The sequence below is a fragment of the Ostrinia nubilalis genome, chromosome 1, assembly GCF_963855985.1.
Source record: "Ostrinia nubilalis chromosome 1, ilOstNubi1.1, whole genome shotgun sequence".
Lineage (NCBI taxonomy): Eukaryota > Metazoa > Arthropoda > Insecta > Lepidoptera > Crambidae > Ostrinia > Ostrinia nubilalis.
In genome coordinates, this window is record NC_087088.1 from 9,891,438 (window position 1) to 9,912,933 (window position 21,496).

Consider the following 21,496-nt stretch of genomic DNA (forward strand, 5'->3'; position numbering starts at 1 on the left):
GTAATTAACACCGCGGCCGCCCCGCTGCACCGAATCTACGAACAATTCGCGCGATACAAATTTTGTCCTTGCGAAACCACTACACCGGTTACGTTCCGACAGGCGAGACGTCTCGTTCAATTAGTAAAGGCCCATTGTAATTTTTATTATTTTCTGCTTATTTTCAGATTGAGAATAAGTACAAAATTTCAAGTTCGGCAATTAATAATCTTTATCGAAAGAACAAGAAAGGGTAAGTGGTTTTCATTGGCCTCAAACAGTTGTTAGTGTAGACGCCGCGCCGGCCGCGTTTTTGGAGCTCAGCTTGTCCGGAGGGCGCCCACTAACTACGCAACGCTTTGTGTTTGCAACTAGACCCCGTCCCCGAGACGATTAAGTTAATGACTTAACTATGCTATAGGTATCATATAATCACCCCTCCTAAACCTGACACTTAATCAATACCCACAAACTTAATTTGCATATTGACCTGGCACTCGCACTATATTAATTTAATTGATTGTGCACTTTATAGCAACATTAATCTACACCTGGAGATATTTATTAGCTAATTAAAGAATGAATAAGGTTAATTTAAATCGTTACACTGGATAGCCCTCTTTGCATAATTAGGAAACGTTGTAATAATTAATTTGCACGTTTTCTTTTAATCGATTGACTTGTCACTAACGCTCGCACTTGCTTACAGGATTACGGCCAAAATTGATGATGAAATGTTGGCGTACTACTGCAATGAGGATCTTTTCCTACTTGAGGTGCGACCGGCGGGCGTGAACGAGGACGAACCGCTCTACGACATCACGTTCGTGGAGCTGTCGGTGGACCACTAGCGCTGCGCAGGCGCACGCCACGAGAGCACACCACACCGCGCTTAGGGACCGTACAGCCGCTCCAGGCATCACCAGAGCCTGTGCTGTACGAGTCTCTGTCGCACGAAATCAAGGGCAAAAAGATTTTCGAGTGGCGCTCAGAAACTCATCTTCTATGCGTGTACACCCTCGTGAGTGCCACCTACTCGGCGTGTTCTAAAACAAGCTGCTGCTTTCTAGGTGTTCTGTGTTACTCGCTGCGCTCCTACTTTGTGTTAGACTATCGACATGTGGCGTTTTATTTAACACTTTTGGACAGTCGTTTAAACATTCCCTTTATACACTCATTAAAATATATGTATATTAATTTATAAACGAGATAAAATATCGTCTCTTATTATTATGTCGATCTCAGATTGAAATTACTTTTAAGCGATTCATCATATAACATTGTTTGGATGAAACTGTAAGTACGTCACAAATTCGTTGGTCGCTAGATAAACGACGTTAAAGATCATTGTTGTATATATCTAATTAAGTGCCTTATGAAATTACAGAGTGTAGGTGATGCAACGACCTGTATTATGATGGCAATGTTATTCCATGTTCGGTAATGAGAGTACCGCTTGTGTCTTATGTAAATGAATAATGTTGCTGAATATAAACGCGTGTGCCATTCACTCGGTTATCATACTAGTTGTATGTAGTTATCGTTTCAACAGGTACCTTTTAATCTTGCCATGATGATAAAGTAAGAAATTCTTGTCACAAAACTTATTCTGTAGATGTATTATGTCTACAAGCTAAATCATAAAGTGCCTTCATCATTATAATGTTATATCTATTTTAAGTGAGTTAAGTCAATTTACATGCCATCCACTTTGTTAAGTTTTATATACGTAAGTTTGGTCTAAGCTCGCTCAATTCATTCATGTAGATGTAGGTTACGGCGTCCATTGCTTCCGGCTGTCTCCGCGCCTCGTGTTGTTCCTCCGAACTTCGCCCTGAATCACCTTCAAACCCGGTATTGACAATACATAAATTACGTTTTAGAACCACCAAATGGAAGCAACGGACGAAAAATTACAATTTCAAATGAGACAGAGTCGCAATTTTGCATAATGTATGATAAATAATAGTCATTTAAACGTAGTCACAAAAGTCGTCCATTGGAACAACATTAACATTATCATCGATGGGAGTGGTTTGTGTATACCTAATTTTAAGATTTAATAGATTATACATTTTGTTATTATAATTAAATTTCGATACGTTAGTTATCGGGCCATGACAACGATTTATTTTATGAAAGTATTTGTGTCCAAGACTTATTTATATTTTAAGGTTTCATTTTAAAAGTACATTTTTATGATATTAGTATTCCATTTTCAAGTAAAACAACCTGATGTTGCATACAATTGTAAGAAATTACTATTCATTACACCGTTGTTACTGAGTCGTAATTATTACCAATTCTCTGGAAAAGTTCGGAAAACCTCCACGAACTAAGTTACTTAATATGTTTTTCTGCTGATTATTCTACCTGTTTCTTACCTATACATTTTGTTACATTTGAGATAGTTATATTATAGTTTCTGTTTTGATTGGTTACGTTTTCCTGTGCAATTATATGCAACGCGGAATGGTAAGCTTACTCTCCACCGATTTACCTATCATCTAAATTCTGAACAAGTTTCTGTCACTTGGAATGTAGTCGTAGATGTGAAGTCGCCCATGATAATGTAATGCTACGGTAAGATGTGCCTAGTGCGGACGGTTCGATTAACTGCCATATTATGACATAATTTAGATTACTTATTGATGTTAGACGTAGTTGTAACTGTAGTTTGTTTTACTGTGTCCCATGACTTGCAGGTAGACATCGAATTTTAATTAAGGTAATGTTATTGATATATTACATATATTTTTTGGAAATGTATTGTTTTTTGTTTCGTTCTTATAACTAAGCTGCAAATTGTGACTGTTCCGGATAGAGACAGTCTAATATTTCTTCCATTCGGCTTACACTCGTTAATGTCTCGCCACTATTTATAAGTAATTCACATATTGTATTTTATAAACTAAGAAAATTACGTATTTGCTCAAAGTTCACACGTGTGTGCAGTGCGAACCGTAACTCTTATCACAACGATATTTATTTATGTACCTACGTATTTTAATACTTATATTATAAATTTTGCAGCTTTAATTTTTACTTAAAATGATGTTAGATCGTGATTCTGAATCTCGTCATAAGTCACAAATGTCAGTAGCAATAAAAGTGAAGCAGTTAGTAGCTAGATAATGGCCGCGGTTACGCGTGCTCGGCCCGCTCGTCTAGTGCAATGTTAAAGAATTTATAATTGAGATTATGTTTTGATGTGTCTAAGATGCCTTAGCGTAACTACAGTGTATTATTCAAGAATCGAAAACACACTATTAAGGAACAGATTTCATTTTATAATCATACGACATTTCAATAGATTAATTTTATTGCCATTTAAATTGTAATCGATTTTAATTTTAAACAAAACTGGAGGTTTTTAATTGTTTAATTTGATCATTTCGAAATGAATTATAATTTTACTACAGATAAAATGTTAATGGTGGCACGAATTAATTTTTTGTATGTCGCCTTACCAATAAATGTTTGACATTGAGCAAATCTACATTTAAAATTCATAGTCTTGATACGAACAAAGCAAATACATAATTTGCTAATAGTTTTGAAAGTTACGCTACGGGACTGGCGGGATAGGGCGGCGGTGCGCGGGCGCCGGCCGCGGCATTAGTCACACTAGTTAACACATGCAGAAAGTGGTAGCACTTTACGTTTTTAGAATCATCAGTACTAATTTTAAATTGAATAGATGTTACGTTATTCTTTTATATGAATATTTGTAAGTTGTCATAAAATATTATTAATATAATTATTTTTATCAAAGTTTATAATCTAAATAAAAATGTTTTTCTTCAAAACGTCAATTTAGTTTTTTTTGTTTCATTAGTAATTCATTTATTATTTCCTTTACCCAACCTGACGAAAAAAACTTCATTTACATAAACATTTATATCACACGATTTTTAGATTCCATTGTGTTGTTAGTAATACAAAATATTAAATATTTTTTGGTACACGTAATCTAAAGTAGTATACCTACCTACAAAGTTCCATCTTTGTTTTAATCAGTATCGTGATTTGATTCCTCGGTTAATACCAGCCTAACTTCCTGAAAGAAATAACGGAACTCTAATTTCTTTTCAGTAAACGTTAATGAAAAAAACCATCAATAACTCTCATTATTAGTTTTAATGAAACCTTTATGATAACAATGTTCACATATTTACACACTCAGAAGCTTTATTTATTAGTTAGCGAAAGCATTAAGATCAAGATAGTTAAGTTTCATAAGAAAAATAGCTTATTAATTTTCAATCGTCCAATAACTAATGGAGATAAGATTTGAGATAGTACCTACACTCATTTAACCACAAGAAAGCATTTGAGACAGACGCACATTAAAACAAGTAAGATAGTTCGGAAAATGTCTAAGAACTTAAAATTTAGTCATACTTTGAAGTTTGATTAAAATAATAGATTTATTTAGAATTAGGTAATTCTATCTACTGATGGCTGAAATCGTCAACAGTCGTACAAAACCATTTGATTTCCCAGTTTTTATCAACAGGCACTTAGTGTCGAAATTAATCTTAACTTTTACTCAATGATAATAACACTAAGACCTTTAACTTGATTACTTTCGCTATGTAGTTTACTTGTTTCTATCGGTGTCTATTAGTTGAATAAATTATTTATTACATGGAGGCTTCTAATATTTCGAACTTAACATAACAACAAGATCATGAATAAAATGTAGTCTCTAAGCTAATATTTGGCATTCAAAGGTTAACCCGACATCTACATTTAATAAATCACTATCAATTTTACATAATTATTCAAAAACCCAACAAAAAATAAATGCTAACATCTAAGAGTCACCAAAATCTCATTAACACTACTGTGAATAATATTTAGTTCCGAGGTATAACATCAGCTCGTAACCTGGATGCCCAAATTTCGATATGTCTACTCTGTTTGACTCTATGGCTCGTATTATGAAACGTAGGCACGCTACGTAAGTAACTAAAAATTAGATTCAAATTGAAGCATAGACTAAACTATCGTCAAAGTACTAAAAAACAACCAATCACCGTAGATCTTAGAGTAACCTGACGTTTGAATCGAATTTGTCTTTCAAAATACGGGCCTGATGCGAAATGCGAGAGCCAGTAAAGAGGAAGAGCTGAATACATCGAAATAGTTTTCAGAGAAGGGCGTACGTTGACAATGTACACCAAATACAAACAAACTTAACATCTTACTAAGTAATAGCTTATCGAATCTCTTTTATCCGTCTAGCTCTACGTAACGTCCATAGTTAAATTTAAAAGCTGTTGTTTTTTATCTACGAGTATGCTCTGGGAATGGAAGAATTCTACTATTTAAAATGTTTATTGAATTTAATATTTGTTTGTTCTTTATTATAATCCAAGATTAATTATATGAGTCATATCATTAATTATCCAGTCAAACGACAATTTTATTTACCATACGTGCAAGCTGCGCTGAATCATACTTTGTAGTGGTGAGTCAGCTGATACTTTATTACTGAATGTTTATTTCTAAATAATGCTAATTAATCAGTTACATATCTTTTGATAAACTACTAAACTAGCCGCAATTTTATCAGCAACCCAACAAGTGATGATAGATTTCAAACAAAGTAATCACACCATAATTTTAATTATTACCTAACATTCCTGGAGAAAACTGTTTCTTCATTTGTTCGTCGGATATTTTAGAGAAGAGATTTTGTTGGGACACATTTGAGATTAGGATCAAGAAGTTAATATTTGGCAGCCCAATAATGGCGTTTAGATTTGAATTCTGAACCGTTCCCCGTCGGAGCAGTTCTGAAGTGATTGCTATTGTATGAGCGGGGAGCTCTGGCTGTCGCTGAAGTCGAGGGTGTAATACATGTCGGTGGTGTCGAGGGAGGCGGAGGGGGGAGGGAAGGGCGCGGCGAGGGGGGGCGCGCGCTTGTCCTGCAGCCAGTGGTGCGGAGGACCGGATTCGGTTACCCGGGACAACCGGGACAGCAGTCGAGAGTATGTCTTGTTCACGCGACAGTGACATGCTGTGACCTGGAAAGGTAAGAAAGAGAATGTTAATTATTTTATGTCTATACTTATAATAAATCTGTAGAGAGGTCAATTCTGTCCATGAAATATATTTTCAAAATAACTATCAGGGGGTGATTAGTGATCGGTACTGATGCCAAAAATGCAATCAGTAAAATTTTTGTCTGTCTGTCTGTATGTTCCTTATAGAAACAAAAACTACTCGACGGATTTTAACGAAACTTGGTACAATTATTCTTCATACTCCTAGGCAGGTTATAGTATACTTAGGAATTCCCGCGGATCGGGAATTAGCGGGAAAATCCTTTTGTTTGAAAAATCTAAACCGCTTAAGTTAGACGCTTGAAATGTGGCATGCATGTACCTTAGTAAACTTAAAGCTTAGTTACAACAGGATATTGCAAAATTCGGAGTTAGCGGGAAAAAAACATTTGTATGAAAAAATCTAAACCGCGTAAGATAGATGAAGGGGGTAAAACGGGATCCACGCTTACGAAGTCGCGGGCGGCCGCTAGTTATTGAATAAAGTGCTAGGTAGTTTAATATTTTTGTGTTAATATTTTATACTACGACGTAGTCCCATTGTTACAATGATTTATATTCAAAGATGTCATTAGGTACTAAGCCAGTCATATTTTTTATTAACAAGCTTTTTTAGATAGAAGAATAGTGCATTGTTACGTTATGCAGTCGTAGCAGACTTGTGTAGCAAACGCTATGCTACGATGCTACGGCGTAGTCCCATTGTTACAATGATCTATTGCATATTGTTGTTTTGCTAATTACTCAGATTTAATCTTTTCTTTCTGTCTGTGGGTCTTATATTAAGTTTAATTTGAGTTTAGTTTAATTGTTTGTGTCAGAAATGTAGTTATATGTAAGTATATTGAAAATTACTTTAAAAAAAATTAAAAATAATTTTGTTGGATCTGCGTACAAAAAGTAACTAGCGCGTACCTACCGTTTTACACATGCATATAACACATAAAGCTCGATTCCAACCCACTGACTCACTATGATAAACTTTGGGTATGTATGTACAAATGCATACTTAACATTTGCCCCTAATGGGTAAGTTACTTGAAATCTACTAATACTACTATTAAAAGGAGTTGCCCTTGTAATGCATATCACGAAGTTTTTCTTTTGATTACTACCACATCTCTTTGACTTACCACCACACCGACGATAGCTATGGCCGCTCCCAGCGTGCCGGCAGCGATGTAGACGTTATGCAGGCGGTCGTGGTACAGGCCGAGTGGCAGGCGCACCTCGCGCACCGAGCCCCCGCCGCGGGATTCGCTCATGCCGCTCTCGTCGCTCACCACCGACTCCAGGATGAAGTCCTCTGAAGTACAATAAGATAAGCAACTGCTAATTCCGAACTGTATCTCATACCTGAATAAATAAGGGCCCATAGACCATGCTGCTGCTAAATTTAATTGCATTGCTGCAAGCATAGTCGCGTTCAGCATTATTGTCTTTCAGTAGTTGGAAGTAACATAGCCAAATTCTCCATGGTTATGGACTCCGGATGGAGCATCCACCTTCATCTGATTAACACGGAGGAGGTGAGATACAGACTAATTTTTCTTTACTGTTAAAGGTAAAATAAAAATTGAAGGTACGTGACCAAAATGAAAGGCATAAAGTATTATATTTTTTAGTTTCATGAATAACATGTCTAAATTTTTTTTTTTTTAACTCCGATTATGGAATGTTCATTATTCTCGTAAATTCGGAAATAATGCAGTGTTACAATTGATTGTTAATTTCGGATAGCAACATTTGTCGAAAGTGGCAACACTGTCAGTTGTAAGGTTGAACTCGTGTCGCTCGCGTTACGAATCGTAAAAGCGCGGTTTTTATCGCTATGTTATGGTGTTTCAACTGAAATAGTGTTAAAGCACTTTCTTAAATTGGACTTTAATTTCGTGAGATGTGGTGTTGTTTGAAGTGGTCATTACTGCAGTAACTTCTACCGTCACTGGTAATAATATGAGAGGTTCGAACTGTTCATATACGAGGCTGATAAGCATCTTTGGAAGACCAGGTAAGCCCGATTGCAATAGTTCTTGCATGAATTTCATTATCCTGCTCGTAAAAAATTCTTCTATAACTTAAGGAAAACAACAATATTATTCAGAGGCTGTAAAGCATGTTTTATGTTACCTTCACAGAGCTTGCCGGTGTAGCCTGGGCGGCAGGAGCAGTAAAAGGAGTCGACGCCGCTCCAGCACGTGCCACCGTGAGCGCAAGGGTTGTTGTCGCAAGCCTGTAAGTCACATTTATTTCGTTTTACTATTTAAAATTCGGGAAAAAGTTAAATTTCAAGATTTATTTTTCAAATTAGTACAGGTAAATTGAATCGGCACACCAAAGGAAAAAACTGCTTAGTAACTATCGTAGTCTCGTAGCAATGAATCTTTGGTGGAGAGGTAGATTAATTATTGTAGAAGTTCAAGTACACATTAAAAAAGGTAAATACATTAGGTACCTACTTAAGAGGGAGCTATTTTTTTATTCGTGTTGTTTTAAATCTTAAAATTCTTTATTTAACATTATTGCTCCGAGAGCAATGAATGAGCTTTTACTGAATGCAGACTACGAAATGAAAACATTTCCGAGGTGATTGTAAGTTGGTTGTTGGTTGGTTCGTACTCTATGAGTGGAGTCAAATGGCTAGTTGTCACGAGCAGACTTACAGATCGAGTAGGTATATGGCACTCGTCGCCCACAAAGCCGCGGGGACACTCGCAGACATAATTGTTGCCGCGGTCCATGCAGTAGCGGCGCGGCGGGCACGGGTTGGGCGCGCACAGGTCCACCTGTAGGTACAATCATTAAACATTCAGAACCAAGGACATGATGCAATGCTTGTCAATCGATATCGCGTTGAACTTTGAACGGTGATTGTTGTTCGCAAGGGCAAAGTTGGCGAATCTATGCCTACCAATACAATCACAAAACTAAAGATAAAGACAAAGTTGATTGATATCATGTAAAATAGGTAAAACAAGGATAGAAAGTTGCACTATTTCGTAAAGCTGGAGGCTACATGAACTCAGTTTTAAAAGACTTGTAACAGTACTAGACTCAACTAACAATAATATTAGTCCGTCTAGGACTAGCAATATGGACAAAATTCTGTCCATAGTAAAGTATTTTTTTCCATTTTTTTTTCTATTGAAACTGTCCCCCGCTTTAGTGGTCTAGCCAGTAGACTGTAAGAGAGCTTCGTATGAATACGATTGCCTAAATGATGCTGAAATGTTAGTTATATACCTTTAGCTGGCAGAGGTGTCCAGTGTACCCACGACCGCACACGCACGCGAAGCCGGCTACGCGGTCGATGCATGTGCCGCCGTTCGCACACGGTGACGATTCGCACTCGTTGTACTCTAGCTCGCAGCGCTCTCCAGTGTAGCCTGGAAACCAAATAATTGCGATACAAAGGTCCATTATGTAACCCTACAGACTGACAAAGATTTAGGTTGCGGGACTATTCCCACCTCCACCGCTGTAACTCCTGTGTAGTCAATAAAAACCCAACCAATGAAGGTCAAGTTTGTCCCGGGGGTTTAACTGTCATTGAACCCGCAACGAAATTAATCAGAAGAGACAGATTAAGGTTAGTGACTTTGTAATTAAGGCTAGGGAAGTCGAACACCGTCTGTGTTTTTTAACAAATTAATCATTATTAAGTTACACACAGATCCCTCAGTATTACCATCAACTAAGCCAACGTGGATTCTGACGTGTCTTTCCGAGGTATAGTGATAATTTAAGCTTAGAGCTTAACTAAAGGCACTATCTTCGTCAAGCAGCTCCGAGCTTTATGCTCCTTCGTAATCTTTATTTGCAATTCTATTAATTAAATCGAGTTAAATTCAATGCTATCTTCTAATGTTTAATAGTGAATAATTTTATCGGATCGAATTGTATAAGCAAAAGCGAGTTCATAACATAAAACCTCGCAAAACCTGCCACGTGCGCCCGATCTCACACAAATTACGGTTTCATCCCTGCTGCTGCTCGGCAGAGTACCCTGAATATTGTAATAACTTCAACTCCTTGGAGATCACTAAGTGCAGCATGATGAAACCTCAAGATAACATGAGATTGGCTCTATGCTGGCAGCCTAAACTTTATAAAAACATGAAGTTCCTTTGGAAAATGAAAATGTATTTTCGTTTTTCCTGTAAATGTTCTTATCGTGTCGGTGAATGACTTTTTGAATAAAATAGAGTTCAGTACGAGTATTTGCCTCAAAACCACTTACTTTAGAAATAAGTTAAAAAGCCATACTTGATTGATTCCTAACTCAACATAAAAACTTATGTAGATACTGAATCATCTCCGTAAATTTTGATTTGTTACCCAATTTAACTCTAATAAAATACAGCCAAAATGCTTTTAAAACTTGTATACTTGCCGCTATAAAATATTTTAAGGTAACGAAAACGAATGGGAGGTAGAAATGTTTATAAAGTATTGATTTTATCTTATAAACTCTTGAAAGCTATAAAAACTTAGAAATCCACTTACTCGAGTTCATTTTAACAGGATTGTAACCTTCCAGCGAGTAAACCTTGTTATTATACAAAAACATGAAGATTAGTTACAGCTTTATCAAACTATTTACTCGTATATGAGGTACCGATAGGATCTCTTTACAAACTTAATCTCATTTTGTGTTTTTTCTCGCCACAAAATCTTCAATCTTGTTCACGCGAACATGTATCGGAGTTAAATAGAAGTTTCCCAGTTTTTAACTTGGCAAGTTTCCCGTTCGAGAAGCTTTCAGCTCTAACTTATTAAGAAACTATCTCAAACTAACTATAGGGAAAAAGCTTGAGTGCTCTATTTTTAAACTAAGATACAATTAGCTGTTAATTATACAGGTTTGTTCGTTCGTTCGTGCGTTCGTTTCAGCCAAATGACAGGTAGTTAACTTAAAAAACTATATGAATCTTTAAAAATACTTGAGTAATTTACTTAGTCCTTTATCATAGTCATTATCTTCAGTTCATTTAGTTTCCACAGTATGAGGATAAACCAATGCAGGCAATAATAAATTCAAGTTTTTGATATCACTTCGTAAGGATATATTAAAAGAATGACCCAGCAAGCAATGTACTATTGTGCGAATATTGTTGCTCGTATTTCCCAAATATTTAATTTCGTAACATCTACAGAACCACTTCCTCAAAAGCACTTTATTTTATTTTCCGTCTCTACAAAAAGAGTATTGATTTACTTTAGCAACACAAAGGGTAACATTTAGATGTTAAGTAAACTCAGCACATGACAACGGAGCTCATATGAAGCTATATACTTACTAGTGTATAGTACAGAAGTTTCAGATTCCTTTCGTCGAAAGACAATCCGTCCCTGGGGAACGTTTGTTTGCATTCATCCCGAATTTCCTCCGCTGTCGGGAAAACAAGCCTCTTGATTAATTCGCCCCGATTTATTTACGGGGGCACGCCAAAAAACCTTTCTCATGTTGCTTGGGACCATTTACGCCAGGTCTGCGCCCATTACGGCGGGAGGGATCATGACGCCACCAGATACTCGTTCTTATATCACGACAAGATGACTAAATTCAGAGATGTTCATCATCATTAATTTCGTGAAAAAGAAAATCTTGGAAAATTGTACCTAATTACGTAATTAAAGTTGCTGTATTGTGGTAAAAGCTCCCCAACTTAACTCGGCTGTGACACAACAAAACACTGATCATTAGTTTAAGATTAATTACCTACTTGTATTGTAATATCTTTGATACCAAATAAATATTTTTTCTTTCTTTCTTTCTTTCTTTACTTACCTACTCGACAATTTGGTACCTAATCTTTATCAAACAATAACATTAACGTGTTTCTGAGAGCCTATTGTCTATTATATTATCTAGAAACATTTTCTATCTTGAATCATACACCTAAGAATCATTATTGATTAATTTTATAAATCTAGAATAAGGACAGGTTTTCGATGCTGACTATTTATAACACGTTTCATTTCTATTCAGAATAGGGACGATTCTCAGTGGAATTGGCTACCCACACATATGACAATGTTACCAAAATAAATATTGACAAAATAAGAAGAAATAGGGATTTCGGCAGAGGATCATATTAAAGAAACCGTTCAAGTATAAATATGAAAGTGCCAGTCAATGTGAAAATATGGAATAATACAAATATATTAGTTTTACTATAAAAGCAAACTTTTCATATGATTCCATGTAGTTTTAAAATCTAGTAAAACACTTTATCCACCAAAATCTAAAATCATTCGGAATAATGAACCCGTAGTACATTTAAGTTTAGCTCTCTTTCATCCGGCATTTAGTTTTAGTTTTTGCCTAGGCAATATTGTGTAGGCCACAATATGTTACAGACAGTTATGTGTAAAGTTACGTGTAAAGACTGACAAATATTTTCTAAAACTTGTTTGTTGAGGCTGTGTTACATCACTCATAGGAGACATGGTGCGTGATAAAATTTAATTTAATAACACGTTGGGCGCCACGCAGCTCGCTCAAAGAAAATATTTATTTAGAAGCTTAGTTTTTCATCAGTTAAACGCTTAAGAGTTGGTGCTGAATAAAGTAGTTTTATTAAATGTCGTAATAGGTCCCGTTATTGTATAGTATAGTAGACGCAAAGATGGGCAAGGCCAGCGGGCGCGGACGGCCGGCGCACTAGGCTGCGGGCGCGGGCTGCGGGCAACCTTCCAACTCCGCTCCAAATAAATCACCCACACAATTCGCTCGCCCAACATTCGCAAACAAGATTAAACATTATTAAATTGACTAAGTTCAAAACCATTTATTATTGTAACTAAGTACTATACCACTCGAACAATTATATACGGGTAAATCGGCTTTAAATGTTGTATTTTTTTTAGGTTTCTAACGATGTGATTTTATTATGTAACTGTCATAGTCAAAGGTCGATATGCAGTCTCTTCGCGGAATGACTGGTCTATCCTAGGTTTGACCAAAGCCTTCGGGCCAACCCCGAAGTGAATTCTTATTTCGGCCTTTGACTAAGTCAAACCTAGAAGTGCCTAAACTGTTCAGTCAAACGTCGAAACTAAAATAATCTGTTTCGGGCTTTGCCTAGTCAATCCTAGAAACGACTGGCAGACTCGGTCAAAAGTAGACGCAACGTTACAGAGGCCGGCAGCAATTATAGAAAACCGACCAAGTTCGAATCGGATTCACGTACGAAGGGTTCCGTACGACTCTTTTATTGTTATATTGCGAATGGGGATGATTTTTAAAGTGACTATAAAACTAAATATTTTGGGAAAGGCATGAGATACAGCATGGTGACAGACAAACAGCGAAGTCATAGTAATAGGGTTCCGTTTTTACCCTTAATCCTTTAAGGTACAGAACCCTAAAAATAATAATTTCAAGATCGGTTTAGAAACACTGATAAACTACCGCAGTAAACAAGTTTAGTTATTCGTACTCGTACCTTCACCTAAAGAGAGAACCGGTCGGTAAAGTCTATGTAATAAGTTCAATATCAAAATGAAGTGTAGTTTAGTTTAAAGTCTTAATTGAGGTTTGACTAGTCAAACCCCGATTTCATTAAATTCAGTTTCGACGTTTGACTGACCAAATTAGTCTCTCCTAGGTTTGACTAACATTCTTTAGTCAAAGGCCGAAATGTTTGGGCTTTGACTAAGACTTCTAGTCAGACCTGAGGATTGACTAGTCAAACCTAGGAGCGCCTGAGCTTCGAGGTTTGACTATAACATAACGACAATATTTTAAACATAAGTTACAGTTTTGATCATGATTTTACAAGAGATTTCTAGTGTTTAAGGAAATTCATGCACAGAGTAATGCAAGCTAGAATGCTTTGTAAATAAATACCTTTGCGTAACACAACATTCTTGTCAGGGGCACATAAATATGGTGACATAGTTAGCAATAGTAGGGCATCTAAAGACAAAACAGAAAATATAAGTATAAAGCTAATGGGTACACGCTTCACAAACTTAAAAATGTTTCAAACGCCTGACATCATTCATGCTGGTACTTAAACTGGCAAACAGTTTGCAGTGTAAAACATAGGTATAATGTCTATGTATGGCACTTTTTGTAGGCCTAACTTATGAAAAGATGACCTAAAATAACGAAAGATACTGTAGCTAGTATCTAAAAGTAGGTCCAAAATAGGAATAGTTACATTTATGTTTAAGAATAGCTGCGACAACGTTTGGACATCAAAAACAGTATAGTTAAAAAATAGACTTTTCATTTTTGAGAATATTATTACGAATAAAACCTACCTACATTATAACGGGTATTCCTTATTATAGCGGAGGATTATGAACGTATTCAAATGTAAAGGGACAGCCGAGTAGAGCAAATTAGCCTATTAAGGTTAAATGTAGCTACGCATTCACGAAATACTCCCAGAATTTTTTTAAATAATTTCTGAATAAAAGTTTTACAGCGCGATACAAACAAAGTATTATAGTATTTTCTGCTAAAATATTCTTTACTCGTTTAATTTACAAAATATCTATTGATTTCCAAACTTTGAGGTAATTTGGCACCATCTAAATGCCGCGGTTAAGCAAACACAAGTAAGTAGCAACACTTAACAACAACTAACCGTCAACTACGCGAACTGAGGCGGCTAAGTTATTTTACGCAACTCCAGTTATGACTTCGACATAATTACACTTGGAATTTGTCGTACATCTGGGAAAGTTTTCTCGGCAATTCCGCGGAAAATGTTTTCCTTTCCTATTTTGAGGTGAGCACATAGTTATTCCGTGTTTGTAAGGTTTATTTGAAGCCATTAATGGACTTTAGTGTTTGCGGGTTAAAATAGAGTAATGGAGGTGTGAAACTTAATGGCATGAGTGTGCGTTGAGGGTGACAGGGAAGCATAAATGACCAAGGGTGTATAATGAGGGCGCGAGGTTAGGTAAATGTCTCAGAGCGCTATGAAAACAGTAAAATTATACGGTTATGATAATAACGTCAAAAGGAAGGAGGAAAATTTATGTGGCCATAATTTTCGGAGTATGAATTAAAATAAAAGAATATAAGTACATACTGTTAACTCAAAGCGTGAACGGTGAGAATTAACACCAAAATAAATAATAATAATCGATTGTAGAATAATATTAGTAAAGACGATGAGGTTTTTGCCGACGTTTAGATACCAATATGTTAGAATCTTTTTTTAGTTTTTCTTCTTACTTAATTTATTGTATAAGGAAAAAGTATATGAAAAGTTATGTAAAATTCGGTCTTATAACGTTGATTAATAAAAATAAAATCATCAATATTCCTAAAAGTCACTTTCATTAAAACAAAGTCAATTCAATCCAATTGATGTTAAATATAGGTATTATCGGTTGACTTTCGAGTTTACCGTGTAAGCCCATGTAGAGGTACACGTACAATGACAAATAGCAAGAAAGAACTGATTTAACCATTCTCCGTTTATTTCTTTTAACTTTGCAGAAAAGAAATAACACTATGCACTTCCTGTCTGAAAATGTTTACTTACCAGGTTGACAGAAGCAGCGGTAGGGCTGTGGCTCGATGTCATTATCTGTTTGCTCTATGCAGATCCCTTTGACGCAGGGGTTAGAAGCGCAAGCGTCGCCAGCTACAGACAGCTCGCAGCGTGAACCAGCCCAGCCGTCGACACAGGCACAGTGGAAGATCGTAGTCCCGTTCATGGCCATGGTCATACAAGATCCCCCGTTCAAACAGGGTGCTGTCGAGCAAGGATCTTTTTCGCATCTCTTGCCAGAAAAACCTACATAAAACATTGACTATGAGACTTAAGTAATTCATAAGTAAGGTACTATAAAATAAGTACTGCAACTTCATAATGCTTGATAAATTATGATATTGTTTCTGTACATATTTCACACATTTTTTATTCAAAACAACATTATCCAAATTACCTACTTGGGTACAACCTTCTCAACTATAAATTGACCGTGCGATAAATGAATATTGTCGGGCTCGGGCACAATCGAATAAAATAAAACCATAGGTATTGCGTAACATCAGACCACCCCACACAAATGTTTAATTGATTGGAAAATCAAAATTGCTTTCCTGAGCGTACGAAACGTGAATTGAAATGTATAGAAAATTCCGAACCATTACGTAAGGGCCGTGAGTGTCTGCTATTTTCAGCGCACGTACAGAAAGTGGGCACTGCAGACAAAATATTTTCAAGGAAGTGCCAACTAAGTGCTAAGTAAAAGTTCAGGTACGTCTTCGGGTAGTTTAAACAAGTTTTTAAATCTAAACGACTGAATTATTATGTTCTTGTTGAGAATAAATACCATATGGACAGGTGCAGGTATAGTAGACACCGTCGAGAGGCTGTGACAGTTCGACACAAACGCCGTTATTCAGGCAGGGTGATGGATGGCACGCGTCCCGCTCCTCGCAGTGCGGCCCGGCGGACCCGGGACAGCACTGACACTCGTAGCCTTCCTACAAACACACATCAATTACGTTCACCGGCTTTCTGCTGCCACTAATCGCTTAACTACCAGCCATCTATCAACGTACCATCGACACGTTGGTGTAGCACACGCCTTTCCCGGAACAATCCTGCGAGTCTCCGCAGTTGTCCGACTTGACAGTTACTTTTAATCGAACACACTTCGAGCCCCAGTTCTCGGAGACGACTGTAAACAAACATTCTTTTAGTCGAGAAGTTTTTGTGATAGTTTATAATGATCGATAAAGAACTTAATATATTAAACTGGCGCGTTAACAGATAACACAGAAAGTGTAGAGGAAATAATATGAAGAAGATCAGAATAGGATTTGTCCCCGAAAGCGCGGCTATTGTTTGAGTCAGCAATAAAAGTGCTGTCGATTTTCCTCCATATTTTTATCTAAGGTCGGACCTTTTCACATCATATCTCGCGTATTACATCCTCCAAGCTTTTGTACTTAATATCCTCCAACCGTCATTTAAACGCAACGGCTAAAATGAAAGTCTTTATGAAGCCTTCTTTGTGTCTTTTACTTTATTAATTAATGAACTTCGCTGTACGTGACTGGGTTACTGAAGCGTCCGCACAAACAAGAAGATTTATTTAGTGTTATAATCGCTTCGTTATGATCAGTTTGGTTCGTAACGAGGTCTTGTTTTTAGCGTTAACGATGATTTTTAAGTATAAATTAGAGATCTGCTTTCCTCCATTGCAGCTCACAATATTTTCAAGTTACGCTACGTCGAAAACCTTTTTTATCATAATTTGTGATGGCAGTAATCAAAAACAGATATAAACAAATATTACCGATCAGTAAGTTGACGCCTTCAGCCAAATCCTTGTCGTAGAGCGTGAAGAGTTTAGCGCCGCCCTCGTCTAGTGGCGTGATGTCCAGCAACATGCCGTCCGACACGTCGCAGTGCTCGTGGCCCTGCCTCGTCACTTGGTACACGGCTGGCTGAAGCACTGAGTGCTTCCTGAGAGATAAAAACATCTTTGGAATATTTTAAGCTAACAATGTAACTTCTTATCAAGTCAAAGTTGCAATATAATGAAATCAATATGTAGGCTTAGGCAATCAGTAGTACCTAGAAGAATGTTGATTACAGTAAATAAGAAACTGGATCATATTATATTTGACTAATCTGAATGTAAGTACCTAGTTAACCTAAACTAACCTAACCTACTATCATTTTCATTGGTCAACTATTACTTCAAATGTACGTGTTAAAGTCTAACGTTAAACAGCTTTTACACATGAAAGTTAAATGACCTCAATCAAATAATTAGGTAAATAGCTGCAAACTAAAAAACAGTTCGCCACATTTATGGAAGGAAAAATTTAGGGCAGGGACGTGCTCGTGAAATGCATTAACTTGTTTAATTTTCCGGACGAGCTGAATGTGGGATCCACAATGAAGAATGTTCACTAATTTTGTTTTTTAGCTTTCTGTATTCTCTGTTAAAAATAAAAAATACACGTGAAAGAATTATTTCGATACGTCAATTAGTTTCCAAGATATTGAATTTTAAAAGTGCGGGCGGCGGCCGGCCCGCCATTTTATGCGCGTGACGTCATATTACAACGACTGGCTCATATTTGTATGGGTGGAATCTTGCAAACTGAATTAAGACCCACTTCCAGGCAACCGATTAAGCTGAAATTTCGCAAACACATGTGATTTGGATGACCATGCAATATTATGATGACATGGAGCTGATCTGATGATGGAGCTGGAAGGTGGCCATAGGAACTCTATAATAAAACGACTTAAATGCATCGAGTTTGGGCTCGTTCGTTTTGTATTGATGAGTATTTTAATTCTATATAGTAATCGGGGTCTAATGATGGAGCTGGAAGGTAATTCGCAATAAAACGACACAATCGCATCAAGTTTGGGTTTGGTTCAATTTTAATTTCTGTGATGGGTCTGGGTGTTAATATGTATAATAAGTTTGTATTTACAAAAAAAAATTATTTAAGTATGTTTATATCCGTTTTCTAGTGAGCGGACGCTGTGAATGTACGTCACACGGGGTCACGTGACCGTCGGCGGGACTCAATATTTAAGCGAACTTTGAATGCCTATAAAATCATAACTACTGGGTATTTTTGAATGAAATAAAAACTAATGTATTTGTAAATGTAAAAGCTTAACTGTAACATAGGTGTCAAGTGATTTTGCATACCTAGTAACATTCTCAATTATGTGGGTCTGTGCAACGACGCAAAAAACACCCACGTGCAGATTAGTGCACCGGCGCGCGGCGTGAAACGCCCGCGCGGGCCATTTGCTACAATATAGCCGACGTGATTTAGGTCAACTATTCATCATTTAATTAAGCAGATAGATAACTATTAACGACACTCTTAATTTTTCTACTTTACTGAGTTATCTGGGTAGAGCTTTTATTCTCCAAGAATTTGAATATGATATAGGCATCATTTTGATCTTTACATGAGAAAAGTAGGTACGTAAAAGCTGAAAGCTTCCTAAACAAAGTCGTGTAATATCCATAATCTTCAGGCTTTCAGTATTACAAACAACGCGCTGTCTTCCGGAAAGTGTAATTGGGTTACATTTTGTTGGTGTTATACATACGAGTACAAACATAGAACATATCGATATAAGTAATGACTTATATAAAATTACTAGGTACATTTTGTTTTCTTTTTCGTATATTTTCAACATTTTCCAGCTTATATTGGCCGTAGAATAATAGTAAAGACCCTTATGCGACATCTCAGCAGAGTTTTAGATTATCATAATACCTACCTATTTATAAAACCATTTCGAAGTCGAAAGAAATGTATAAAATAAAAACAAATTAAAATTTTGTAATAACGTTTCCCGTAACACAACAGTAATTTCAACACACTTCAGTCTAGTGGCTGAATTCTTTATCAAAATCTTAAAAAATAAGTTATTACAAAGTGAAACTTGACTTGCTACGTCCAGATACCTGTAAAGTAAGTATATCAAGAAATGTTTTATTCATCTGTGTCGCGTGCTCGCCCTGGCACCAACACACACGGCATATCACCATGACATTGAATTAAAAAGGCTTTATTTGGTAAGTGTGCAAAAATTTCATTTCAAATTATTTTATTGGGTAGTAAAATTTTGTAACATAATAATATCTCTTCAAAACAAGTTCTTTGCCAAACCCTTTCCAGTTGTTTGAAGCAGAAACAAAGATTCAATTTAGAAACAGGCAAGATTTTAACCTTTTCAAAGATTTGAAAAAAATTACATTACCTAGGTTACGAGTAAGTTTTTAAAACTAACCTTTCCCTATCGCTGTGCGAAGCGTTCACATCTAAAGTGGTGTTCCTTTCGATCTGCTGACCGAAGGTGTCGAGCAGCAAGGAGTCGGAGATGCGGACGATAAGGATGTCTCCGATCTGGATATCAGCCGAGCCCTCCCACGACACGATGACCGGGGGGCACTCGTCCTCCCCCGCCGCCCCTCCCGCACAGTCCTCCGCCATCCACAACACAAAGTCACACACGCATTAATTAATTATCAAGTCAACCTCTGTGAATACTAATTGAAATAGCTCGTGTTTTATTTGCTGTTTAAGTAAGAATTGACTGTGTGATCATGCTTGCATATTAAGTAGGTAGATAGTCCAGTCAATAAAGCATTATAGATGGAAAACTGTAGAACACAATTTCTGATTTCGGGACTTTATTTAGACTAGTTAGGAGGTGAACATAGCAAAAGTCCCCGCCCTTAGCCCTTGAGCCGGCGGGGAGAGGGGGGTTTAAAGGTGCCACTTTTCGGTTTTTCGCTTAATCCTCGGAAACTATGCGTCCTAGTCTTTTGAACGTCAATACCTAAATAACCGTTTGAGGTATATTTATGCAATTTGAAGCTGATATATATCTTGCAAGTCTCAATACATGAGCCAAATTTGAAGTGTTAATGCACAGCAGTTTTTGAATGATGAGGAGTCAAAAATGGCTCTAATTGGTTCGTCTAAATATACGCACGGTGCAGTCCCCTCCCTGGAACTAGGCTTAACATGCTCCCGCATGTCTATAGTGTTTGCTCAATGTTGATTTAGTCGATTTTCTCCTGAAAGGAACATGTAAGACAACAATAAAATTTCCAATTTTACAGACCTTCTAGAGCAGATGCCGCAAAAACTATACAAGATATAGAAAAACTTGACGGTCTCATCTGTAGAAAATTGAATAAGCTTTTTTTGGTTCATAGTAGTCATGTCACTAGGACGCATAGTTTCCGAGGATTAAGCGAAAAACCGAAAAGTGGTACCTTTAAACCCCCCTCTCCCCGCCGGCTCAAGGGCTAAGGGCGGGGACTTTTGCTATGTTCACCACCTAACTAGGCTAAATGAAGTCCCGAGGTCAGAAATTGTGTTCCACGGATTTCTCTCTACATCGTCGTTAAGGCATTCATTGACTGGACTAAGACCGCAGTTTCATTAGGTACCACGTACGAGTAGATAAAATAAAACGTACCTAAAAGGTATCAATTGTTTCATGATCGCTTATTTCAAACTTTCTCAATTTTAAAGTTGGTTAAAGATACTCGACGACTTAATAACAACTCAAAACAGAAAAAATAACCTGAACTGGAAAGCAGGCGAATAATTAAAAAGCACAGCTGCTTCGCCGATTGCGAGCTATTATTCAGTCAGTCAAAAGCTTATCTGTTTTATGTTCCTGCCACTTTGTTTCGCAATCAATTTTTTAAAGTTATAAATGTTTGTAATATTGTTATCGTACTTGGTAGTTAGATTTATTCATGAATTAATTAGCCTATAAAGCTTCTAAAGCTTTAGGTTCCGTATCCTAAGGATTATCTTTTCTAATAACTCAAGGTGACTTCTATCGCAATATTAACAATCATCTAAGTAATATTAATGTATTAAATAAGTAATTTATTTTCTTACTTTACTATCTGATAAAGCTAGTTGGTAATTATTCAGCAAGAGTTTA

The 21,496-nt window shown here is 36.7% G+C and overlaps 2 protein-coding genes across 3 annotated transcripts in view; one reads left to right on the plus strand and one right to left on the minus strand.

The window, feature by feature from the left end:
* The window catches only part of LOC135071681 (protein grainyhead), a 103,510-nt gene extending 99,716 nt beyond the window's left edge, over positions 1 to 3,794 (plus strand). Inside the window, exons 12-13 of one of the 2 annotated variants that reach the window (XM_063965460.1) lie at positions 168 to 232; positions 689 to 3,794. In XM_063965460.1, coding sequence (XP_063821530.1) covers positions 168 to 232; positions 689 to 830 — 207 coding nt within the window. In that variant the 3' untranslated portion in view covers positions 831 to 3,794. The remainder of the gene's footprint in view (positions 1 to 167; positions 233 to 688) is intronic. The other variant, XM_063965466.1, reaches the window with a different exon arrangement.
* A 306-nt stretch (positions 3,795 to 4,100) lies between these two features.
* On the minus strand, positions 4,101 to 20,019 carry LOC135079281 (delta and Notch-like epidermal growth factor-related receptor). The gene is made up of 10 exons (XM_063974231.1): positions 19,817 to 20,019; positions 17,334 to 17,503; positions 16,594 to 16,712; positions 16,362 to 16,515; positions 15,566 to 15,820; positions 9,297 to 9,439; positions 8,717 to 8,839; positions 8,184 to 8,286; positions 7,187 to 7,359; positions 4,101 to 6,014 (listed from the first exon to the last, which is right to left on the minus strand). The coding sequence occupies exons 1-10, from the start codon at positions 20,017 to 20,019 to the stop codon at positions 5,796 to 5,798; spliced, it is 1,662 nt and encodes a 553-aa protein (XP_063830301.1). The 3' UTR covers positions 4,101 to 5,795.
* Between the last annotated feature and the right edge of the window lie 1,477 nt (positions 20,020 to 21,496).